The following is a 26,876-nucleotide window of genomic DNA, read 5'->3' as shown; positions in this document are numbered from 1 at the left end:
TTTGATTATTAAGAAATGGAAGAAATCTGTGGGTGGGAGATTGTGTTTCTCTGAGATCATAACCGGCAGCGGGGAATCGGAGGATTTTAAGTGTTTGATGAGAAGGGCGCCTGGTTTTGCCCTACATTTTCCCCAAAACAGATTTCGAGATTATTTTGATATAGGGATTGAACCAGAGAGAGGAAAGATCTAATTATTTTAAAACCTGCTTGAAGCACTTAGCCAGCGCATGTATTGCTGAAATGGTGACATATAGTTGGTTTTAGTCTTTGGCAGACTCGCTGTGTGATACAGTGGCTCTCAGGTTGTTTTTCATTTTCAGCGTGCAGTTCTTCTGTCTTCTGCTATGAAACCTGAAAGCCTTTTGCATAATGCTGATTTGGGAGACAGCTTGTTTTTCAGACCGGCTTCACCTCGCCTCTGAACACCACGCCGTTGTTCTGGATACAAACAGGATCTTTAGCTGTTCAGCATTAGACCAGAATGAGTTAACCTTTGCCCATGAAGAGGAACTCCTGCGTATCCATCTTTGCAGTTTCATTTTCAGCAAAGAAACCTTCTTAGTTGTTTTTTGTGAGTCCTTGCCTTTTTTCGGACGTGCCAGGTGCTTTGCCATCAGAACTGTGTTTGTGACAAAAGTATGCGAGCCAGCCTTTCTCTGTGGGTTCCATAGAGGGGAGCGGGTGGGGTGTTGACTCGCTGGCCAGGGCTTGCCTGGTATGTGTCTCCCCCATACACCCCTGTTCTAATGACACTGTGGCTGATAGTAGGTTTATACAGTCAATCAGGTACCCCTAATAGCTGGGAGGCATACCTGAGACACCAAGCTGCTTGTACTAACTTGCTGAGTACAATTGTTAGTGCCGTGCCCTCGCTATAGAGGACTTTGTGAATGTCCCCATCTGTTTCCAGCAAAGAGGAGTCTGCAGTCACATGGGGATGTTTTTACAATATATTAGAGCTGGAGAGATTCTATGATTTGAGTATATTTTACCCCATCTATCAAGGCTAAAAAGAGGTACATTGAATGGGGTTACCACTGAATGGCTGGAGGCCGTTTGCCCCACTGCGAGGTCTAGGTTCTGTCATAGGAACTCTTGTCTTCTTACCCCTAAACCGGTCCCAGGGTGCTTGTTCCCAGTCCAGGGAAGACTTGGCTTGGCAGTTTGGGCCGGGCTGTTCCCATGAGGCACAGGGTCAAGGCTGATTTGCACATAGCTGAGTCTAAACTGGGGCGGCGAAGTGAGCTAAAGACTGATCATGGATTCAACCCTGATCTGTGACTGGGGGTGAGTGTCTGAAAGGTTTCAGCCCTCCGTCCATTATCTCCTTGTGTCTGCTTTCAACTATAGAGTGAACATCTCAATGTGTGTTTCCGAAACATTTGGCAAACACCCAGAGGCTTGCCCCCCCCCTTTCACCTGATAAAACGGGCACTACATTAACCAGCAGGCCATGTAGGTGGCCACGCCCACATGGGCGGGGATTATTGTTGTTAGAAAAACCCCACTCCCACACCGGAAAGGGTGGTGGTAACGGGGTCTCTCCAGACATACACAGTGGTAGCTTGGCTCGAGTGGTCAGGGGTCAGGCACCGTGTTAAGCATACGTCATACCCACACAATAACCATGCGTGCATCCGTTCCAAAAACGACACTACACCTTAAAAATTATGAAAATATCTCTGTGTTTATCTTCTTTTCTCTTAGTTGCTGATTAAATAAATAATAATACAATCACAGTACACAAGCTTCTCCTTAAAAAGTGCAGGTCAAATAAATAGTAACACTTTACAGGTGCAATAAATAGGATCAGGTCAAATAAATACTGTGAGAGAATAAATACTGTACAGAAATAAGTTAGCTCAGGACAATAAATACATTACAGGAATAACTTAGATAAATACAATAAATACAGTACCCTCAATAAATAATAAAAGCCAACAGTGACACTTGTAAATCAGATCACATTTTAAATACTATGGGCTGATTTGGCCCAGTCACAGCTTGTGGTTAGGTGGATGGCCTGAGGGTGTCTCACCTAGCTTGGGTAAGGCTGAGGCTAAAACTGAGGTAGATCAAGGGTAATCTAGGAATCTGGCTCTCCCAAACTACACCACCCCTCACACAGGTCACTGTATCAGTCTCAGTCCACCCCTGGCACTTCCAGGCTGGTTCTAACACCTCTTTATCCCTTAGGATGGTCTCTTAGAGCTCCACAGGGCCTTAGGCGCCCTCTATTCCACTTACTGCCCTTTTTATGAAGCTCCGACGCCGCTGGAGTCGTGTCGACGCCGTGAGGCGGTTCCGGTTCGATGTCGGCGGCCTCGGCGCAATGTCAGTTCTTGACGACGCCGGTGGCGGTTCCGGTTCGATGTCGGCGGCCTCGGCTCGATGTCGACCTCTGGTTCGATGACGTCGGGCTGTCTTGGCTCGATGTCGACTTCGGGCAGCTTCGGTTCGATGTCGGCGGCCTCAGCTCGATGTCGACCTCCGGTTCGATGACGTCGGGCTGTCTTGGCTCGATGTCGACTTCCGCCGGCTCCGGAGTGCGACCTCCACTCCCGACCTCCGGCACGATTCTCTTCAGGTTCCGGCGACTCCGGAGTGCGATCTCCACTCCCGACCTCCGGCACGCTTCACCTCGGTCTCCGGCGACTCCGGAGGGCGGACTTCACTCCCCCGTCGACGCCGCTCACTCGACCTCAGGTGTCTTCCTCCTCGACCTCTGGTACTCTCCACGACCTCCGTCGGCGCCCTCTCTCGACCTCTGGCGGCTCCGGGTACGACGTCTGCTTTCCAGTCAGCGCCGCTTCTCCACCTCGGGCTCCAGGTCTCAGGCTTCTCGACGTCGGACTCCAGGGAAACCAATAACCAGGTCAGATTCTTGCTTTTCTTTACTTCTAAGGCCTGTTCCTGCTGTCCAGGTCCTTAAGATGGTTTTTCTTGCTTTTTCCCACACAGGGCTCCAGGCTGGGCTCAGTCAGTAGGGACTAGTATCAAGGGTGGGTTTATGGACCCCACTCCAGGCACAAGTTTCCACCCCTGCTGCCTCACTCCTTCCTCCTTCAGGTTTCTGCTGCTCTCTCTTCACCAGTCAGGTGCCAACTGCCAGCTCCAACTGTCAACTCTGGCTTAGCTTCCCAATATTCCAAACCGCCTCCAACTGTCACAGGGTTCTGGAATGTTCTGGAAGGTGCTGGTAGGTTCCAGTGGGTTCTGATGATGTCACAGGTGGCCACCATTTTGTGCTCCAGGCCCTCAGACAGAAGTTCCAGGGGTAGATAAAATGGCTCCCTGAATCTGCATCAATACTAAAAAGTCTGGTGGTTCCCAAAAAGGAAAAAAAATACTAACAGGGTTTGAGGCAAAAGTGGGACAAAATAAATAATGATGAGGAGGGACCACCCAAAGGGCTGACAGGTCTAACACGCGTCCCCCCCAGCTGAAAGTGGGGAGAGCTACCCAACCCCTTGGGAGTTCTCATCACTAAGGCGGAAATACCTTGAGAGACCGTCTGCATTGGCGTGGTCCACTCCAGGCCGATGTTCCACCTGAAAGTCCATTCCCTGTAGGGAGATAGACCACCTCAACAACTTGGGATTCTCCCCCTTCATCTGCATCAGCCAACGAAGGGGTCTGTGGTCGGTCTGAACCAGGAAGTGCGAGCCAAACAGGTATGGCCGCAACTTCTTCAGAGCCCATACCACTGCAAAGGCTTCACGCTCTATTGCACTCCACTTCTGTTCCCTGGGAAGTAGTCTCCGGGATAGGAAGACCACGGGTTGATCCAGACCCTCTTCATTGAGTTGCGATAACACTGCCCCAATGCCATGTTCTGATGCATCTGTCTGGACAATGAACTTCTTGGAAAAGTCTGGGGCCCTTAAGACCGGGGCCTCGCACATGGCTTGCTTCAGCTTCACAAAGGCCTGCTGACAAGCCTCCATCCAGACTACCCGTCGAGGTTGTTTCTTGGACGTGAGCTCCGTGAGGGGGGCTACGATGGTTCCGTACCCCTTCACGAAGCGGCGGTAGTATCCCGTGAGGCCCAGAAAAGCTCGGACCTCAGTCTGTGTCTTGGGGGGTTCCCAGGCCCTGATGGCCTCGATCTTCGCCTGGAGGGGTTGCACCGCTCCCCTACCCACCAAGTGTCCAAGGTACACTACCGACCCCTGCCCGATCTGGCACTTGCTGGCCTTGATCGTCAATCCAGCTTGTCTCAGGGCCTGGAGAACAGCTTGCAGGTGACGCAAGTGATCCTCCCAGCTGTTACTGAAGACGGCTATGTCATCCAGATAAGCAGCAGAGAAACCTCTCCATTCCGGTGAGGATCTGGTTTACCAGGCGCTGAAACGTGGCAGGTGCGTTCTTGAGCCCAAAGGGCATCACACAGAACTGGTAGTGGCCATTGGGCGTGGAGAAGGCTGACCTTTCCCTTGCTCCATCAGTCAAAGAGATCTGCCAGTACCCAGAAGTAAGGTCAAAGGTACTCAGATATTGGGCAGCTCCCAGCCGGTCAATCAATTCATCCGCCCTAGGGATCGGATGAGCATCAGTTTTGGTTACTGAATTCAGTCCCCGGTAGTCCACACAGAACCTCAGTTCCGGTTGGGCACCCGGTGGTGCGGCTTTGGGTACTAACACCACCGGACTGGACCAGGGGCTGCTAGAAGGTTCAATCACTCCTAGCTCCAGCATCTTAGTGACTTCACTATGAATGCTGGCCTTCACCTTGTCTGACATCCGGTAGATCTTGGACTTCACAGGTGGGCTGTCTCCTGTGTCCACGTCATGGACGCACAGGTGAGTCCTACCCGGGACAAGGGAGAACAACGAAGAGTACTGCCCCAGGACCTGGCGGCAGTCCTCCTGCTGTTCAGGAGTTAGAGATGGGGAGAGAATCACTCCCTCCACCGACCCATCCTTTTCTTGAGACGCAAACAAATCGGGGAGAGGCTCGCTTTCCACGTCCTCTGCTCCGTCAGTCACCATCATCAAGATGACTTCGGGCCTCTCGTGGTGGGGTTTGAGGCGGTTGGCATGCAGCACCCGTAGGGGCTGACGAGGGGTTTTAAGGTCCACCAAGTAGGTAGCCTTACCCTTCGTCTCCAACACCTCAAAGGGTCCTGACCAGCGATCCTGGAGGGCGCTAAGCTCTCCTGGTTCGATCACCCACACCTTCTGGCCAGGCTCCAACTCCACCGGGTGAGCATTGTGGTCATACCACGCCTTCATCACTGCTTGGCTGGCTTCCAAGTTGTCAGAAGCTTGCTTCCACAACTTAGCCATTTGGCTCCGGAAGGCCAGCATGTAGCTCACCACGTCCTGGAGAAGCTTTCTGGGAGTTCTTTCCCATCCGTCTCTCACCAGGTTGAGAGGTCCACGTACAGGGTGCCCATACAAAAGCTCGAAGGGGCTGAAGCCCACTCCCTTCTGTGGCACTTCCCTGTAGGAAAACAATAAACAGGGTAGGAGGACGTCCGATTTCCTCCGCAGGCTTTCAGGCAGACTTGATCATGCCCTTCAAGGTTTTATTAAACCTCTCCACCAGACCATTGGTCTGGGGGTGGTAAGGAGTTGTGAACCGGTAGGTCACTCCACACTCCTTCCACATCGCCCGCATGTACGCTGACATGAAGTTGGTCCCCCTGTCGGACACAACTTCCTTGGGAAAACCCACTCGGGTAAAGATTCCCATCAGGGCCCTCGCCACAACAGGTGCCGTTATGGTCCTCAGAGGTATTGCCTCTGGGTACCGTGTGGCATGATCCACCAGAACCAGGATAAACCTGTGACCAGCTGTAGTCGGCGGATCTAATGGACCCACAATGTCGATGCCCACCCTTTCAAAGGGGGTGCTAACGACAGGAAGTGGTTCCAGGGGAGCTTTCAGCTTCACCCCTGTTTTCCCACTGGCTTGGCAAGACACACATGTCCGGCAGTAGGTATCGGACGACACTTTCATTTGAGGCCAATAAAAGTGTGGGACAAGACGGGCGAAGGTCTTGTCTTGCCCCAGGTGTCCTGCCAATGGGATCTCGTGAGCCAACTCCAGAAGGAAGGCTCGATAACGTTGAGGGACTACCAAGGCTCATGACGATCCATGTAGGGGTGCCTTGGGTTCACTGTAGAGGAGGCCATCCTCCCAGTAAACACTGTAGTTCCCTTCAACGTTTCCTGCTGCCTGGGCTTGGGCCTGACGCCTTAGCCCCTCAAGGGTAGGGCACTCCCTCTGGCCCTGGCAGAATTCCTCCCTGGACGGGCCTCCCTCCACGTGCCACTCGGCCGGGATGGGTAGGTCCTCCAGTTTGGTAACATCCCCCACCGCAGACTCCTGGTCCACCACCTCCGGTGGCCTATCCGTCCTACGGGGTGTGGACGCCGAGGCAGGCTCCTCCTGTCCTCGGTTCTTCCCTTGACTGGCAGCCGGCTGGGCCTTTGTTCCAGGCTCCAGCCGAAACGAACTCCCTCTCCGGGTAGTCGCGGACCTTGTGCTAACACAGGCCCAGTCAGGTGTACCCAGCATCTCAGTATGAGTCCGGTATTCCACCTCCTTCCAAGCATTGTGCTCCATGTCATTCCCCAGCAGACAATCAACCGGCACGGCAGGGCTTACGGCAACTCGAAGTGAACCTGCAACCCCCCCCCCATTCAAAGGGAACCTCGGCCACTGGATAGTGGCCTGTTCTGCCGTCAGCCATCGCGGCTGGGTGGAGTACATCGGGAATTACCTGCTCTGGAGACACCAGTTGGCTACGCACCATAGTCATACTGGCTCCTGTGTCTCTCAGAGCCTCCCCTCTTTGGCCGTTGATGGTGACCCACTGCCCATACTTTGCGGTATTTGCGGGCACCTGGATCTTAGGAACCATCTCCCGTTCTCCCAGGGACACTAAAGTGACACCCGCCCACTCCCTTCCCTTAGTTAAGGGCATCTCCTCCCCGAGCACTACACTAGCTACTCCGGGGGCCTTTCCTCCAATGGGAGGGGGTGGTCGTTTCGGGCACTTCGCGTCTCCCTTGTAGTGTCCAACGCCACCGCACTCGTAGCAATGGACAACCCTTGGCTGCTGACTCTGGCCAGGATTAGGGTTTCTGGGTGGGTTAGCCCTAGGGGTGAATCCTGTTCCCTTCCCTTGGAAGTTCTTTTGGGAGCCTTTGGAGAACTCCTTTTTCTTTTCCCCTCCCTCTTTCTTCTGGGGAGCGCCCTGTCCGGCCTTTTGAGTATCCCCTCCAGTCCCCCTTGTGGACACCCGGGTACTAGCCCAAATGTCCGCCTCCTCAGCAAGCTTCCGGGGATTGGTCAGCTTGCTATCCACCAGGTGTTGACGCAGTTCAGGGAAACATTTTTCGAGCAGGTGTTCCTTCAGTACTAAATCAAACAACCCCTCGTAGTTCCTCACTTCACTGCCCTGAATCCAACCCTCTAGTGCCTTCTTTGCATAGTCCAGGAAGTCCACCCAATTCTGTGTGCCCAGTTTGTGACTACCCCTGAACTTCTGTCTGTACTTTTCGGGTGTTAGTCCAAACTTTCTTATGAGCGCCACCTTCATGGTGGGGTAGTGGGTCTGCTCATCCTCCTCTAGGGCCAATAATGCATCCCTACCAGCTGGAGGCATGTACTTGTACAATCCCGCTCCCCAGTACTTCTCTGGAACCCCATGGGCCCTTAACGAGACCTCATAGGCCGCTAGCCACTTGGCAATATCGTCGCCCACTCCATAGCTAGCTACTATGTCCTTTGGCAGGTAGGGTTTGGGTTCCCTAGTGAACTCTCTTTCTTGGTCTTTGCTGCCACCATTAGGAACAGTTTGTGCCCCGATTCTTAGGATCTGAAGATCTATCTCTTTCAGCCTTATCTCATGAGCCATCCTCTGTTCCTCCTTCTCCTTCTCCAGCCTTGCTAAGTCCCATGTGAGCTGTCTTTTCTCCCTCCGGTCTGTTAACTCCACTTCAGACAAGCCACCGCTAGAGGCACTGCTGCCCTTCCTGGAAATGGTTCTGGGCCCCGCTAACAGGTTCCCCACCTCAGGTTGGTACAAACCAGCTCCCTCACTGTCGGGCTCTCTATCCCTGTCCTCCTGCTCAGCCTTGCTTTCTCGTCGTGCCTCCCCCCAAGCCCTTAAGCTGGTTTGGAGTGCACCCTTCTTTGCTCCTGGGGGACAATACACCCCCTCCCGCTGACAAAACTCCCTGAGTTGGGCCACAGTGTAGGTTTCCAGGTCTTCTAGCACAAACTCCATTTTGCCCACTCAGAACAGAAGACAGGTTTTTACGGAAGCAATGCAGGGGGGTACCTTTAATAATACCTCCTCCCACCACCACAGTAAATTTGGAAAAAACAAAAACTCACAATTAGGAAGGCCGCTTTGAGAAAACTCCAGGTGTAGGCCTATGGACTACCCCCAGTTATTGTCGAGTATGCGTAGGCACAGCTCAATCCCGCCGCTGAACACCAATTATGTTAGAAAAACCCCACTCCCACACCGGAAAGGGTGGTGGTAACGGGGTCTCTCCAGACATACACAGTGGTAGCTTGGCTCGAGTGGTCAGGGGTCAGGCACCGTGTTAAGCATACGTCATACCCACACAATAACCATGCGTGCATCCGTTCCAAAAACGACACTACACCTTAAAAATTATGAAAATATCTCTGTGTTTATCTTCTTTTCTCTTAGTTGCTGATTAAATAAATAATAATACAATCACAGTACACAAGCTTCTCCTTAAAAAGTGCAGGTCAAATAAATAGTAACACTTTACAGGTGCAATAAATAGGATCAGGTCAAATAAATACTGTGAGAGAATAAATACTGTACAGAAATAAGTTAGCTCAGGACAATAAATACATTACAGGAATAACTTAGATAAATACAATAAATACAGTACCCTCAATAAATAATAAAAGCCAACAGTGACACTTGTAAATCAGATCACATTTTAAATACTATGGGCTGATTTGGCCCAGTCACAGCTTGTGGTTAGGTGGATGGCCTGAGGGTGTCTCACCTAGCTTGGGTAAGGCTGAGGCTAAAACTGAGGTAGATCAAGGGTAATCTAGGAATCTGGCTCTCCCAAACTACACCACCCCTCACACAGGTCACTGTATCAGTCTCAGTCCACCCCTGGCACTTCCAGGCTGGTTCTAACACCTCTTTATCCCTTAGGATGGTCTCTTAGTGCTCCACAGGGCCTTAGGCGCCCTCTATTCCACTTACTGCCCTTTTTATGAAGCTCCGACGCCGCTGGAGTCGTGTCGACGCCGTGAGGCGGTTCCGGTTCGATGTCGGCGGCCTCGGCGCAATGTCAGTTCTTGACGACGCCGGTGGCGGTTCCGGTTCGATGTCGGCGGCCTCGGCTCGATGTCGACCTCCGGTTCGATGACGTCGGGCTGTCTTGTCTCGATGTCGACTTCGGGCAGCTCCGGTTCGATGTCGGCGGCCTCAGCTCGATGTCGACCTCCGGTTCGATGACGTCGGGCTGTCTTGGCTCGATGTCGACTTCCGCCGGCTCTGGAGTGCGACCTCCACTCCCGACCTCCGGCACGATTCTCTTCAGGTTCCGGCGACTCCGGAGTGCGACCTCCACTCCCGACCTCCGGCACGATTCTCTTCAGGTTCCGGCGACTCCGGAGTGCGATCTCCACTCCCGACCTCCGGCACGCTTCACCTCGGTCTCCGGCGACTCCGGAGGGCGGACTTCACTCCCCCGTCGACGCCGCTCACTCGACCTCAGGTGTCTTCCTCCTCGACCTCTGGTACTCTCCACGACCTCCGTCGGCGCCCTCTCTCGACCTCTGGCGGCTCCGGGTACGACGTCTGCTTTCCAGTCAGCGCCGCTTCTCCACCTCGGGCTCCAGGTCTCAGGCTTCTCGACGTCGGACTCCAGGGAAACCAATAACCAGGTCAGATTCTTGCTTTTCTTTACTTCGAAGGCCTGTTCCTGCTGTCCAGGTCCTTAAGATGGTTTTTCTTGCTTTTTCCCACACAGGGCTCCAGGCTGGGCTCAGTCAGTAGGGACTAGTATCAAGGGTGGGTTTATGGACCCCACTCCAGGCACAAGTTTCCACCCCTGCTGCCTCACTCCTTCCTCCTTCAGGTTTCTGCTGCTCTCTCTTCACCAGTCAGGTGCCAACTGCCAGCTCCAACTGTCAACTCTGGCTTAGCTTCCCAACATTCCAAACCGCCTCCAACTTTCACAGGGTTCTGGAATGTTCTGGAAGGTGCTGGTAGGTTCCAGTGGGTTCTGATGATGTCACAGGTGGCCACCATTTTGTGCTCCAGGCCCTCAGACAGAAGTTCCAGGGGTAGATAAAATGGCTCCCTGAATCTGCATCAATACTAAAAAGTCTGGTGGTTCCCAAAAAGGAAAAAAAAATACTAACAGGGTTTGAGGCAAAAGTGGGACAAAATAAATAATGATGAGGAGGGACCACCCAAAGGGCTGACAGGTCTAACAATTGTACATTTATGCAGTGCCGGAAATTTGCCCGAGACACAATGCTGTTGGAGCCCAGAGCCTTTGATAAAGTGTCCCAGACACGAAACGCGTCAGGCAAGACTCGGAATATGGCTGAAGCGCCAAGCTGTCAAAGTTGCTTTTCCTCAATAAATCGAAGGCTAGATGTATTAACCTGCGTGGGCTCCCTCTCTTCAGGCAAACTTTGTGGTTTGATGTTTGCGGCTGTGCCTGGGCCGAGAGGAGAGCTTCACCGCACGTCTGTGCAGTCCCACTGTTTCGCCAACCGGCGGAGGAGTTTGAGAGGCAAGGTGATGCCATTGAGGGAAGTGAAACGGCAATTTTTACAGCGACAGTGCCTCAGCAACCCACTTGGGATTATTATTTGCGAAATTTCTGCAGGGCGTTTCACTCACCTGAGAAAACGGGCACTACATTAACCAGCAGGCCACGTAGGTGGCCACACCCACATGGACGGGGACTATTGTACATTTATACAGTGCTGGAAATTTGCCCGAGACAGAATGCTGTTGGAGCCCAGAGCCTTTGATAAAGTGTCCCAGACACGAAACGCGTCAGGCAAGACTCGGAATATGGCTGAAGCGCCAAGCTGTCAAAGTTGCTTTTCCTCAATAAATCGAAGGCAAGATGTATTCACCTGCGTGGGCTCCCTCTCTTAAGGCTAACTTTGTGGTTCGATATTTGCGGCTGTGCCTGGGCCGCGAGGAGAGCTCCACCGCACGTCTGTGCAGTCCCACTGTTTCGCCAACCGGCGGAGGAGTTTGAGGGGCAAGGTGATACCATTGAGGGAAGTGAGGCGGCAATTTTTACAGCGACAGTGTCTCAGCAACCCACTTGGGATTATTATTTGCGAAATTTCTGCAGGGCGTTTCACTCACCTGAGAAAACAGGCACTACATTAACCAGCAGGCCACGTAGGTGGGGACTATTGTACATCTATGCAGTGCCGGAAATTTGCCCGAGACAGAAAGCTGTTGGAGCCCAGAGCCTTTGATAAAGTGTCCCAGACACGAAACGCGGCAGGCAAGACTCGGAATATGGCTGAAGCGCCGAGCTGTCAAAGTTGCTTTTCCTCAATAAATCGAAGGCAAGATGTATTCACCTGCGTGGGCTCCCTCTCTTCAGGCAAACTTTGTGGTTTGATATATATATATATTCACTGAAAAAACCATAGGTTTCACACATGTTATAGTTAGCGGAAATTTTACTGATAAAAAACCAATGAAATTCCCCCGTTATAGTTAGTGCAGGCAACTATAACTCACGCGACCGCAATCCTCTGCTGATGCTAATACTGTATTTAGACACTTATTTGCCCATGTCTTCTTCCATACATTTTTAGCTATACATATATTACAAATATTTTTTTTTCATAAAGACACATATGTCATCAGCAGAAGATTGCGGTCGCGTGAGTTATAGTTGCCTGCACTAACTATAACGGGGGAATTTCATTGGTTTTTTATCAGTAAAATTTCCGCTAACTATAACATGTGTGAAACCTATGGTTTTTTCAGTGAATTTGCAAGGTTTTTTAAATGCTAATTCCTAACTATAACGTGTGTGAAACCTATGGTTTTTTCAGTGAATTTGTACGTTTTTTTAAATGCTAAGTTACTTTACGCCATTCGTGGCATGCGCGCCCACTTAACGCAGTTCGTTCCGTGCGCGCACGGTGCGCTTCGCGCACCGCGCGCCCACTTTACGCAGTTAGTGCCGTGCACGCACGGTGGGCACGCGGTGCGCTACGCGCACCGCGTGCCCACATTACGCTAGATGGGCCATGTACGCACGATGCGCTTCGCGCACCGTGCGCACATGGAGGACATATGATGCACTTCGTTTTGAAAGGTAATATTTTAATTTTTCGTATATTTTATAAGCCATGCATAAATGGTGCCCTTCGGGCACCATTTGCACACGGGGTGGAGAGAGTGTGGATAATTTTTGTTTTTATTATTATTTTTTTTTATATTTTAGTTTATCTCATCTCTAATAAGCCATGCACAATTGGTGCCCTGCGGGCACGAATTGCACACGGGGTGGAGAGAGTATGGATAATTTTTTATTTTTTTTTTATTTTTTACCGTACGCGTACGGTAAGCGTAATCGGCGAAATTACCGAAAAAATAAAAATTCCGTTTTTGGCCTTGGGGGATCTTTGGGGACTCCCTCAACATGGCTATGTGTGTGGGAGCTGTCTAAACAGCCCCTTTACATGTTTTTGGGCTTTATATTTTAGAAATCACTCTCAGTGCGAGAGAGAAAATGGCGGCCGCCGCTTCCTGGTTTCGGCCGATTCGAATGTTTACTAAGATCTAAGAGCCAATCAGAATCGCGCTCGCGCACGCCACCGTACGCGTACGGTAAGCGTACCGTAAGCGCACCGTAAGCTGGCTCAGATATATATATTGATTTAAAGGCTATTTTCTCAAAATCTACTGAACAGATTTACACCAAACCTACAAAAGGCACTTCCTTGACCTGAGGACTACCTCTCTGCCAAATTTCTAGTAATTCTGTTCAGCCGTTCGGGCTGTAGCCCTGTCTAAAGGTCCTATGGAAAAATGCATGGGAAAAACGCGTTTTGGGACCCCCCTTTTATCTCAGCCCCCGCTTGACGAATCCCCCCGAGACTTTCAGGGTAGGAGCGGAGCGTAGCGCCCCACCTATTTTGAAAAATTCGCGAGGATTCGTCGACCGGCGCCAAAGTTATTCAAAATAGAATGTTGCGGATTTCCTATGGAAACGTGGTCCTAACTATAACTACCTACTGGCGACCGCCAGTAGGTAATATATATATATATATATATATATATATATATATTCACTGAAAAAAACATAGGTTTTAGGGAAAGTTATAGTTAGTTGGACATTTCACTCGTACAAAACCAGAGAAATTCCCCCGTTGTAGCAATGCACTGCTGATGACTTCACATATTACATCACTCATGACATGGTCAATGACATCACTGATCACAATGAGCACGAAACACCTCCCAGCCGCGGGAGATGCACCACCCGGAAATTTGGGGCCACGGAGCTCCAAATCAAGGAGTCCCAGTGTGGAGGCATCCATTGAGGATTGACAAGCCGGATGTGCGAGCGGAGGCCCATTGGTGGGCTTGAAACATCTCAAACAGCGGCACATAACTGAGACACATACTAAAAGACCCACAAACCAATGCAGACTCATTCGAGTTGCCCGTTGGAGGGCTCATATTTTTAAGTGGGAGGTGTGGCCTCTATGACAAAATGACTGTCGCGCCTCTGAAGAGTGCAATGAGCATGAAACGCATCAGGCGTGAATTGACAGGCATGCTGTAAACTGGATCCGCCCGCCGATCCGGCTTTTACCTCATGAAGGTTGCTGCAGTAGATGTCAGAGTGTGTCTCCACAGGTGGGAACCTTGGAGCTTTGATTTTTACGCAGCTTCCCAGCCACGGGAGATGCACCACCCGGAACTTTGGGGCCACGGAGTTCCGAATCACAGAGTCTCAATGTGGAGGCCTCCATAGAGGATTGACAACCCGGATGTGCGAGTGGAGGCCCATTGGTGGGCTTGAAATGTCTCAGACAGCGGCACATAACTGAGGCACACACTAAAAGACCCACAATCCAACGCGGACCAATTCGAGTCGCCCATTGGAGGGCTCATATTTTTAAGTGGGAGGTGTGGCCTCTATGCCAAAATGACTGTCGCGCCTCTGAAGAGTGCAATGAGCACGAAACACGTCAGGCGTGAATCAACAGGCATGCTGTAAACTGGATCCGCCCGCCGATCCGGCTTTTACCTCATGAAGGTTGCTGCAGTGGATGTCAGACTGAGTCTCCACAGGTGGGAACCTTGGAGCTTTGATTTTAACGCAGCCTCCCAGCCACGGGAGATGCACCACCCGGAAATTTGGGGCCACGGAGCTCCGAATCACGGAGTCTCAATGTGGAGGCATCCATAGAGAATTAACAAGCCGGATGTGCGAGTGGAGGCCCATTGGTGGGCTTGAAACGTCTCAGACAGCGGCACATAACTGAGGCACACACTAAAAGACCCACAAACCAATGCGGACTCATTCGAGTCACCTATTGGAGGGCTCATATTTTTAAGTGGGAGGTGTGGCCTCTATGCCAAAATGACTGTCGCGCCTCTGAAGAGTGCAATGAGCACGAAACGCGTCAGGCGTGAATCGACAGGCATGCTGTAAACTGGATCCGCCTGCTGCTCCGGCTTTTACAACATGAAGGTTGCTGCAGTGGATGTCAGAGTGCGTCTTTACAGGTGGGAACCTTGGAGCTTTGATATATATATATATATATATATATATACACTGAAAAAACCATAGGTTTCACACATGTTATAGTTAGCGGAAATTTTACTGATAAAAAACCAATGAAATTGCCCCGTTATAGTTAGTGCTGGCAACTATAACTCACGCGACCGCAATCCTCTGCTGATGCTAATACTGTATTTAGACACTTATTTGCCCATGTCTTCTTCCATACATTTTTAGCTATACATATATTACAAATATTTTTTTTTATAAAGACACATATGTCATCAGCAGAAGATTGCGGTCGCGTGAGTTATAGTTGCCAGCACTAACTATAACGGGGCAATTTCATTGGTTTTTTATCAGTAAAATTTCCGCTAACTATAACATGTGTGAAACCTATGGTTTTTTCAGTGAATTTGCAAGGTTTTTTAAATGCTAATTCCTAACTATAACGTGTGTGAAACCTATGGTTTTTTCAGTGAATTTGTACGGTTTTTTAAATGCTAAGTTACTTTACGCCATTCGAGGCGTGCGCGCCCACTTAACGCAGTGCGTTCCGTGCACGGTTTTTATCAACTTTAATAAGCCCTGTACATTTGGTGGCCTTCGGCCACCAAAAGCACAGGGGGTGGGGTCAATGTGGATAGTGGTTTTTTTATTTCGATTTTATAATTTCATGTTGCCAAAATATAGTTTTTTTACTGATGTAATAAGCCATGTACATTTGGTGGCCTGCGGCCACCAAAAGCACAGGGGGTGGGGTAAGTGTGGATAGTGTTTTTTTTATTTCTATTTTTTACCGTACGCTTACGGTAAGCGTACGGTAAGCGTACTCGGCGAAATTGCCGAAAAAAAAATAAAACCGTTTTTGCTCTTGGGGGATGTTTGGGGACTCCCTCAACATGACTATGTGGGAGGGAGTTGTCAAAACAGCCCCGTAACATGTTTTTGGGCATCATGTTTGATAAATAACACTCAGTGCGAGAGACAAAATGGCGGACGCCGCTTCCTGGTTTCGGCCGATTCGAATGTTTACTAAGATCTAAGAGCCAATCAGAATCGCGCTCGCGCACGCCACCGTACGCGTACGGTAAGCGTACCGTAAGCGTACCGTAAGCGGGCTCAGATATATATATTGATTTAAAGGCTATTTTCTCAGAATCTACTGAACAGATTTACACCAAACCTACAAAAGGCACTTCCTTGACATAGGGACTACCTCTCTGCCAAATTTCTAGTAATTCTGTTCAGCCGTTCGGGCTGTAGCTCTGTCTAAAGGTCCTATGGAAAAATGCATGGGAAAAACGCGTTTTGGGACCCCCCTTTTATCTCAGCCCCCGCTTGACGAATCCCCCCGAGACTTTCAGGGTAGGAGCGGAGCGTAGCGCCCCACCTATTTTGAGAAATTCGCGAGGATTCATCGACCGGCGCCAAAGTTATTCAAAATAGAATGTTGCGGATTTCCTATGGAAAAGGGGTCCTAACTATAACTACCTACTGGCGACCGCCAGTAGGTAATATATAAATATATATATATATATATATATATATATACACACACACACATACACACATATATATGAAGAATTTCCACGTATTCCTGGATACCCCAAAACACAGACCACAATTCTTTTCTGCTGTGTTCGTTTATTGCTTTGTCGCTATATATATATATTACCTACTGGCGGTCGCCAGTAGGTAGTTATAGTTAGGACCCCTTTTCCATAGGAAAACCTCAACATTCTATTTTGAATAACTTTGGCGCCGGTCGATGAATCCTCGCGAATTTCTCAAAATAGGTGGGGCGCTACGCTCCGCTCCTACCCTGAAAGTCTCGGGGGGATTCGTCAAGCGGGGGCTGAGATAAAAGGGGGGTCCCAAAACGCGTTTTTCCCATGCATTTTTCCATAGGACCTTTAGAACGAGCTACAGCCCGAACGGCTGAACAGAATTACTAGAAATTTGGCAGAGAGGTAGTCCCTAGGTCAAGGAAGTGCCTTTTGTAGGTTTGGTATAAATCTGTTCAGTAGATTCTGAGAAAATAGCCTTTAAATCAATATATATATCTGAGCCCGCTTACGGTACGCTTACCGTACGCTTACCGTAAGCGTACGGTGGCGTGCGCGAGCGCGATTCTGATTGGCTCTTAGATCTTAGTAAACATTCGAATCGGCCGAAACCAGGAAGCGGCGGCCGCCATTTTGTCTCTCGCACTGAGTGTTGTTTATCAAACAAGATGGCCAAAAACATGTTACGGGGCTGTTTTGACAACTCCCTCCCACATAGTCATGTTGAGGGAGTCCCCAAACATCCCCCAAGAGCAAAAACGGTTTTATTTTTTTTTCGGCAATTTCGCCGAGTACGCTTACCGTACGCTTACCGTAAGCGTACGGTAAAAAAGAAAAAAAAAAAACACTATCCACACTTACCCCACCCCCTGTGCTTTTGGTGGCCGTAGGCCACCAAATGTACAGGGCTTATTAATAGGTAAAAAAAACTAAATTTTGGCAACATGAAATTATAAAATCGAAATAAAAAAAACACTATCCACATTGACCCCACCCCCTGTGCTTTTGGTGGCCGAAGGCCACCAAATGTACAGGGCTTATTAAAGTTGATAAAAACCGTGCACGGAACGAACTGCGTTAAGTGGGCGCGCACGCCTCGAATGGCGTAAAGTAACTTAGCATTTAAAAAAACGTACAAATTCACTGAAAAAACCATAGGTTTCACACACGTTATAGTTAGGAATTAGCATTTAAAAAACCTTGCAAATTCACTGAAAAAACCATAGGTTTCACACATGTTATAGTTAGCGGAAATTTTACTGATAAAAAACCAGTGAAATTGCCCCGTTATAGTTAGTGCTGGCAACTATAACTCACGCGACCGCAATCTTCTGCTGATGACATATGTGTCTTTATGAAAAAAAAAAAATATTTGTAATATATGTATAGCTAAAAATGTATGGAAGAAGACATGGGCAAATAAGTGTCTAAATACAGTATTAGCATCAGCAGAGGATTGCGGTCGCGTGAGTTATAGTTGCCAGCACTAACTATAACGGGGCAATTTCACTGGTTTTTTATCAGTAAAATTTCCGCTAACTATAACGTGTGAAACCTATGGTTTTTTCAGTGAATATATATATATATGTATTTACTTACTTACTGACAGGGGCATCCTTCCAGCCTTTTTCATGTATTGGTCTGTTTTGTCATTCACATTTTTTTCCACCCACCACAGCATACAACATGGGATATAGGGTCAGCCCTTTTCAGCCATTGGTCTTGTTCTGTGTTAGTGACACCATTCTGCTCGAGCACTATGTCGTCACCCACAACGAAAATATTCCCATTCAGTGCTATCGACTATGAGCCAATGTGTCGTTTTCCATTGATTTTTTTAGGCAATATATTTTATAAACCTGAGAGGGCCTAGCATTTCTCCAGACACTACTGCCGGGCCTTGGTCTCCTATTGCAGTGTGCCGCATCCAGTCCAGGCTCTGAAAGACAGCCATTTTTGAATTGGGATTTACATCCCGTCAAATATGGCATGCTTACCTACCCATGTGGCCATTTTGTAATGAGCTTTAACCAATCAAAGATGGCCACCCGTGTATGCACGCACATGCACGCCTGTCCATCTTTGAATATGTATGTAAAAATGTATTACAAAAACATTAAAAGAGGACAACTTGCATGTGCACAGACAGGTGGTCATTTTTTAAAAATGTTTTGCAAGTCTTTATTATAAAAGCATTTTTTTCCAACACAAAAATTGGCAAAGCCAACAAGCTAGCAGCCAACACCGGACATGTTGGCTTTGCCAGTGCTTGCTTTAAGTACCGTGAAGAGTCCGGAAAATGTTCAACAGTGGTATCCTGTGTTGTGCTTTATCCAGCATAGGTCTGATTGCTGTGTCTTGAGTGTCTCTCCTTGCTGTTGTGTAGAGCATGTGATGTGATGTGTGTATTAGGGCAGGGAAGTCCTAAGAGCCTCTTGATCCTGAAGGGATACATAGAGAAGTCATCATCGCTATTAAGTGGCCCATATGCACATCGTTTAAGAGTAACCAGAGAGAAGGGCTTTGCAGCACGTATTGTTAATACTTGAAAGACCAATATGTTTTCCTCTTGCATATCACTTAGACCTCTGCAGATGTTGCTGTAGTTGCTAGATCTCTTGTGATACTCAGCCCTAGTCTTTGTGCCTAGGTTTCTTTTGAAAAATAGGGGCTCTCTAGGGTGAAGTCTTTTTCGGCTTAGGTGTATGGTAGAGTTTAAACTCTCCCCTGCTCTTGACAATAATCTTATAACAGGGGCTTGGGGTTTCTCTCTCTCTCTCTCTCTCTCTCTCTCTCTCTCTCTCTCTCTCTCTCTCTCTCTCTCTCTCTCTCTCTCCCTCTTCCCTCTTCCCTCTTCCCTCTTCCCTCTTCCCTCTTCCATCTTCCATCTTCCATCTTCCATCTTTCTCTCTTCTCTCTCTCATCTCTCTCTCTCATCTCTCATCTCTCTCTCGCTCTTTCTCTCATCTCTCTTTGCTCTCTTCTCTCTCTCTCTCTCTCTCTCATCTCTCTCTCTCTTCTCTCTTCTCTCTCTTCTCTCTCTTCTCTCTCTCTCTATCCAGCTGCATAATCAACCCTATAGTGCGGCACTGGATTGTTGACAAAGTGGACTTGGTGTCCTCTGCTTCTTGCCCTCCCCAGGAACCTGTCCTCTTGTTGCCCCAGAGGGTCCTCATACTGCTCCTTCTCCACTGGCATACATTAACACCAGATGAGTTTCCAGACGTCGCTTTGGCCTCTGGTGATGTCTTCCACTCTTCTGAGGATGGTGAATAGTGTTAATTCCGCTTTTCATAGTTGTGTTCCCTGTGTGTCTGCAGTAGCTAAATCTCCCTTTTTCTCACCATTGTGTGCACACTACTGCTAATAAACGTCGACCCCTTTCTTTAGACTTTTTTGTGTTTTTTGGTGATGGCTTTTTTGGAGGGACAGTAGGTTCGGACAGGGCTTGGATGTCATATTTGTGTGTGTGCACACGCCAGGGTGTGTGTACGTGTGGTTGTGTGTGTAGTTGTACACCAGCCAGGTTACCAGATGGTCTGAAATTTGGGTGGGTGGTAGGCATCAGCTAAAGCAAAGTCCCCCACGGTGTCAGGCGAGGATCCAGACCTCAGAACTGACTGGTTGTGGGTAAGAATGTTGAGTAGGTGGGATCCCCTCAAGAGTGGTGACAACTGGACTCATGTTCTGCTGTTTGGAACTGGAATTCAGGGTCAGTGGACGACGGTGACCTCAAACTTACACAACTCCTGAAGAGTGAGGACTTGAGAAGAGATGCTCAGCTCTGAGTCAGGACTGTTGGGCGATGAATTAGTCGCTTCAGTGGAGAAGAAAGTGTTGGTGATGTATTCTGCCAGGGTAAAATATTTGGAGGTTCGGGGAATTAATGGTCGAGCCCTTCCATTGTTTTGGGAGGAAGGAGGTTAAAAACGAACTCCAGATTTGTGGGATTAGGAGTTTGTGAGATATTTTCCCTAAACGAGCCGGAATGGATCACAGATGCGAGTGTGATTATTCCAGAGCAGCGCTGCGGCGACAGAGCAGCAGCCCCAGGGCTCCTGAGATAAACAAGGCTGTGAAGTAGGTGAAAGGTGAAGGAGGCAGCTCCTGGGCGCCGTTTCTCACAGCCGTCCCTGCGGTGCCTGCTGCGAAGAAAGCTCCCTTTGTTGCCTTTCTGCGAAGACTGCATGGTTTTCAGCAGACCCCAGGCAGCCCTCGTGCATTCTAATGCAAATGCGCGCTACTGAATTAACTGCTGGTACATGTAGGCGAAAGGTCAGGAAACCCCTGAAAATATACGAAGACAGTCCAAACAATGTCTGGAGGCGCACACAGAAAGGGAAGTTGCTTTTCAGTTTGGGGCATATTCGACTCCTGCTCTAACACAATTTCTCTTTACTGCTCCCTCGCTTGATAAATGAAGTATTTTTTTCTGAACAGGATTTAGTTTTGAGCTTATTCTTGCAGTCTTTCATGAAAGTGTTTTATGCAGACAGTGGCTGCCACAGAGCACTTTAAAGTGGAGGAGCCGGTTGATAGTGTTTTTAACTCAAACCACAGTAATTTAAGAGTTTTTGAGCAAAGTACATAACCTTATGTAGATTTGTTCAATCCTGATGGATATTTCATCCCACAGATTCAGCACCTTATATAACCTCCTGGCGACAGACTGGACCTGTAAACCTTTATCCTAGGAATTGCTCTTCAGCAAGGCTAGATGGTGCCACACTGCTTCATCTGCCTCCCATCTGAAAACATCATGGTGTACCTGGAGCCCACCAGCGCGCTTGTCTCTCTTGCTGCTCTTTCTGATCAATGTGATCCCGAGCGCTTCTCTGTGTTTCTCCTAAGAAAATATTCAGCAAGACAAAAGGTATCTATGTCAGATGTCTCATGCTGGGGGTCTAACCCTTTAGATGTTGCAAAGTATATCCATATTGGATCTACATTGCATCTGTATATGGTGTTCTTGACCCTTTCACGTAAAACTCTTGTTTTCTGATATACCCTAATGCCGTCATACAGTGGCCAAGCTATTGTTGGCTATGAACCGTGGGTAAACCTTTAAAGCGGTCCCTTCCCCCTCCTTCATGTAAGTCCCAGAGCAGGGAGCAGTTCCTGCAATGGATACTCTGAAGAAAACGCCACAGGAGGACGTCCTCTTTCTCATTGTAGAAATTGTCCCACTTACAGAACCTTTCGAAGACCTTAGGCTGTTCCCCAATGCTGGTCTCTTCCTTGTCAAGATCAAGCCTTAGTTTCTGACATCTGCTGACCCTTCTCAGGTAGAGACCTTTCATCAGGCCATATTGGGGAGTTTTGCAACTGTCTTTTTACCCTTTGGACCACTCCCTAAGGTTGGGCCAATGCTTGTGCATTTGGCAGCGCTGAGGCCATCTGTCTCTGCACCCCTCTGTGTACCGGTCTGGACGTGCTTCTTTGACAGCACTTGCCTAATATGACGCTGCCCCTTTAGCGCAAGCTAAAATGCTGTCTCTCTTGCCGTTGTCTGAGCTGAATTAAAACCCGCTAACAGCTTCGAAGTTGATGGGCATTATCTAGATAGCCAACGAAAAGGTTTGTGCATGTTATAATGACGTCACTCTGTCAGAATACCTCCCAATGGCTCATAGATCCATACCCTAAGGTAACTATAACTCGCACCCCTGCCATGCACAGATTTTTCATCAATAATTTTATTCCAAATGTTGCAGTGATTTCATCAGTGATGTCATGAGTGGTGTAATATGTGGGGTAATTAGCAGTGCATGGCGAGGGCGTGAGTTATAGTTACCTTAGGGCTCGAGATATAGTTTCTTCAGATAACTCTAACTATAGCTCGTGCCCTAAGGTAAATATAACTCACGCCTTCGCCATGCACTGCTGAATTTCTGTGACTTTGTGTAAAATGTGAACCTAACTATAACTTTCCTGTAAGCTTTGACTTTTTCAGTAAATTTCGAAGGATTTTTAAAAATGTTATTTCCTAAATATAACATCCCTGCAACATTTGTTTTTTTTCAGGAAATTTGTATGTTTTTTTAACTTAAAGTAATATTTAATTACCTTACGTTAATCCAGCCTGCGACCAACCCCCCATATGCAGCCAACTCAACGCGGTGCATGGCCTTTAGTCATGCACCCCAGGGGGTTAGCGGCAGGCCACGCCTTGCGGCCATCCCCTCATGCCTGCATGACCACATGCAGCCAACCCCACACCACACTCCGACTTCGGCCAACCCCTGCCTGGCCAGATAAAAATGGGGGCCCAATGGTCTTTCTAATTAACACAGGCACACACAATATTTATATCGGTAAAGATACCTATGTCACTCCCTCTTGGGTTTATTTTATTTCAATTTTTTTTGCAAATTAAGTAGAACCGAAGGACCATTTTAGTGAATGTGTTGTAAAGTGCACAACTTGACAAGTGGCTCAAATGCTAGATGCTGGGGGTCATATATGAGCATGTGAAGGATTAGAGGAGGGCAATGTAATCTTCATAAACAATAGTTGAAGCTGAAAGCAGTAATATTTGGATTCATGGGTTGAAGAAAACACGATGAGCACGTGACATTATGTTACAGAATGACAAATTATTAAGAAACCATGACTATTTCAAAATAAATATCTTGGGTATGTAATAAAGTTTTCAAAGAATGCAAGGTTGATAAGTTGCAGATTGGAAGATGCTATAAATATAAAACAGACTGTATCGCTGACAGATGTTTCTCTTTGCCAGACAGGAAATGGTTCTCAAGGGATTCCCTTCCGAAGACGTGAACGCCACAAGCGGGACCTGACATCCACCGATCTGCCCAAAAAAGAAACCGAGAGGATCGCCAAGATTTTCTCTGCACGTTACTCCAAGAATGACTAGGAAGACCTTCTGAAGGCAGAGCTCCCTTCCATGCAGACACACCAGGACAATATATATGCCGAGAACCCATGCCGGTTATGCAGCCATTTCCTTCATTTCATCCAGTTGGGGATACTTCAAGTGTTCTTTTAATTGCCTGACTATGAGAGGATAAGAGCCCCGTGGTGAAGGTGAATGTTCTTCTCCAGCAGTTGAAACCTCAGCTTGGGGACCCTTTGTTCTTGGGGTAAAGTGATGCTTTAGATCTGTTCTCTTGTTGGCTGAAGGGCTGGGATGCCACTTCTAGCCAGCTGGAAAATTCTTCAGACTGACAGTCCTTGCTCTTCACGTGTAAGTTATAGGGTTCTATGCTGTCAGACATTATCTCCTTGTAGTAAGATGTGACGACATACTGAAAACAATCTTCTAATTCTAAATTCTTTCCTATAGGGAGCCATTGCTGGCTCATTGTGAATCCTCATTGTACATTTTTTCTTCATAAATAAGTATTCAATGGCAAAGCACTGGCTCTGTGTCTAGACTGGAAATAAGTGGACTGCAGTCGGGACAGACCTGCAGAATCCTTAATGGTTTTCTTACAGAACCCAACCTAAACCTGCGCTTCCAGAGACGCCTCTCCGTGGACACGTCCGGCCTTACTATCTACATCCAGTTTATAAACTTTGAAAGTAGCACTTCCTCCCTGTATGGTCCAAACCTAGTAAATTGCGCCTCGATGGCAGTACTGTCCGAATTACATTAGAGTCTGGGCCGTAGGGCTACAAAATGTTGCTAAAGAAGGGCACATATGTTGCAACAAATTGACAAATGAATGCAAAATCATTTGCACTAGTTCCGAAAACCGGATTACTTTCTGCAACTATATCCTATTTTGTGGTACAAAAAGGAAGGCTGAATGTTTCAGAGACAATGCCAGCCTGTGTTTGAGATCCATGAAAAAGGAATGTTTGGGCAGCATGTTCCCAGGAGAAGCTGCATCTGAACGTTTCTTTTTAGATCGATTTTATTTTTTATAGTGAAGTGAGTACGGTTGGTATATTTCTGTGTACAATGAACATCAATGTTAAGATTGTGTACATTAGAAATACTTGTCTTCCTGGACACAGTGTGAAATAATAGTCCTCGAGTTGAAACCGAGACAGCTCCTCACCATTATGAAAGAGGAAACGTTGCAATTTATGGTGGAAGAAAGTTTATTCAGTATGCTTATGTAAGTTTGGTGTCGTGTATTCCAAGGCCAGCAGAACATTTACAAGCTGATTCATGGAGAGCTAACAACATATGAAAGCTGGCCCTAATGGGAGTTTAAAAAAAATCTAAATGCAAGTCCGCAGAAGAAGTATCGAATTTAACTTTCAAAAACTTGTATTTTGTATGTAGATAAGAAAATAGTACAAATCTATATCATCTGTACAAATGACAAATGTTATTTTTGTTAGTGTATTTTGGGATGTAGTATATTTTTACTGATAATATTTTAATATATAGTGTGTACATAGTGTGTAATTAAATCCGAATATCAAAATTATTGTAAAGTGTCCACATTTCAAAATTGTCTCTGTGTTTTTTATGTATTTAAAATAAAAGATCTCTGTTTTATACAGCTACGTTACATTTTTTTACTGTTCAGAAGGTGCCTTGCAGCGGCATGCTGCGCTCCAGGGATCCAATAAAATGACGGTATATTTCTTTAGGTTCATTTGCACTCCTGAGTTGCAATTAGACGCTGTTAATGAGATATTTAAAAAAAAGTTGGAATCAGTAAGGACCAGAGTATGCGGAACTTGCTGCCATAGTTTGACCTAACCGGAGTCACACACTGGAAACATCTATACTCCTCCGTGTTGAACCACACTTTTCTGTTTGATGGGTTTTGCAGACTAGTCTCATGTTCGGAAGTCTTTCCACACACACAGTTCAAGAGATGATGAAGGTGAACTCATAAGGATGGTACACAGAATTATAAAGTTTGATCTACTATTAGCAGGAACCTACCAGCCTATGCAAAGAACTACTGTCGAGTAATATGTCCTCCATTACATAATGTGACCAGGCGACCCAGATTTTCCGGGACAGTCCTGGTCTTCAGAGGACTGTCGCGACGCGTTTCCTAATTTTCAAAAAATGTCCCAGTTTTGGGGACAAAGATAAGGAAGACTGACAGGGTGGAGGTCCTGCCACATTTGTTTCTCAAAATCTGGCCATCCTACTATTAGATACCTTGTGTACAGATGGATAAAGGCACAGCTTGAAGATGTTTCATAAACAGAGTACCTAGCTGTCAGTGGTTTAAACCGCAGCTTCTATGTAATGTAGTGTAAGGTGGATTTGAGGAAGGACATGATTCATACGGTATCACAAACTAATCATCTCTTGACATTGTCTTATTGGTGAAACCAGGTACCTCTTCAAGACTGGCACAGTCCCAGGTTTCGAGCCCTTGGAGGTTGCCCAACCTGGGCATTCATGTTCACCGTTGCCTAGATGATTGGGGGTTTATGCTGGCAGTCTCCAACAAGCGCTGGTGGATACTCTACAGATAATTAACCCCTTCAGCGCGGCGCGGATTTCCGCGCCGCGCTGAAGATTCTGTGCGGGGCCATGACGGAGCGGTTCCGTCATGCGCACAGCGCAACCGACGCACGTGACGGAACCGCTCCGTCACAAGCGTCGAAGGGGTTAAGAGTTTTGTTAGGAAGCATTGTTTACATCTGACCTTAAAGTTCAACCTTATACTTTCTCGAGGCTAGAACACATCAACAGCCTGTCTGCATGGCTCATGGGCTTCTGTTTCTTCCTCCATTACAAAAATGGGGTTACCCAATCATGGTCATGGACCTGGGTTCAATATGATACAGACTACAATGGTCCTGGACCTCTATTTATAATACTGATTTATATCAACTTCACAGTAACGAGTACAAAAACAAATTCAAGAGCCTCAATGCGTAAGCTCACAGTAATCAATACTATACAGAATTTAGTTTTGAGGGAGAAGAAAGTGTAACAACCACATTGCTTATGTCTCACACCCGGTATTTATTTTATATATATCACAAGGTGCACAGTTAAATATTCACTGTATCTTGTTTGAAGCAAATTGGGGGAGGATAGGTTGCTCCAATAAGACGTTGGATATATTGATAAAGACAGAGTTATTGAAGAGAAAGACCAAGCAAAATAGTAATGCATGAAGAACTGAGTATAGTCTGTAATTGTCTGATGGCGTTCACGCAACAGTCGTTATGAGGTCAAATTAATGTACAACATAGTCTGTAATCGAAGAGGAAGGTCGACAGTATATCCATGGTCAACGGGGAGTCAAGTAGTTTTCAGGATTTTGTTGTTTAGATAAAAAGATGGTTGTGGGAACCGCTGTTAAAGTACTCCTTAAATTCTTTTTTTTTTTTTTTTTTTTTTTTGTGAAAATTTTTTTTGTGCAGAAAGAAGGGTACAAGCACGGGCCTACAACCACCTGGGCCGGCCGCTAGTAGGTAAAAAGTTCAAACAGTGCAAACACAATGACTGGCCCACCGGGGCTCCGCACCCTACAGAAGATCAGACTGCACATAAAGGAAATCAGGATACACCCTTTTAACATAAATAACAACTTAAAACAAAAAGCGAGGCAAGAAAACATGAGATGGGCGTCGGACCACAGCAGGGGCACTTCCA

General features: G+C 47.5%; 1 protein-coding gene across 2 annotated transcripts in view; it reads left to right on the top strand.

The window, feature by feature from the left end:
• C2CD3 (C2 domain containing 3 centriole elongation regulator) overlaps positions 1–24,804 on the top strand; it is a 604,078-nt gene extending 579,274 nt beyond the window's left edge. For both annotated transcript variants that reach the window (XM_085623335.1, XM_085623334.1), the window contains exon 33: positions 23,064–24,804. In XM_085623335.1, coding sequence (XP_085479461.1) covers positions 23,064–23,201 — 138 coding nt within the window. In that variant the 3' untranslated portion in view covers positions 23,202–24,804. The remainder of the gene's footprint in view (positions 1–23,063) is intronic.
• Positions 24,805–26,876: the final 2,072 nt, after the last annotated feature.

This window comes from Triturus cristatus, chromosome 8, assembly GCF_964204655.1.
Source record: "Triturus cristatus chromosome 8, aTriCri1.1, whole genome shotgun sequence".
NCBI classification, from domain to species: Eukaryota; Metazoa; Chordata; class Amphibia; order Caudata; family Salamandridae; genus Triturus; species Triturus cristatus.
This window is presented reverse-complemented; position numbering and strand designations above follow the sequence as displayed.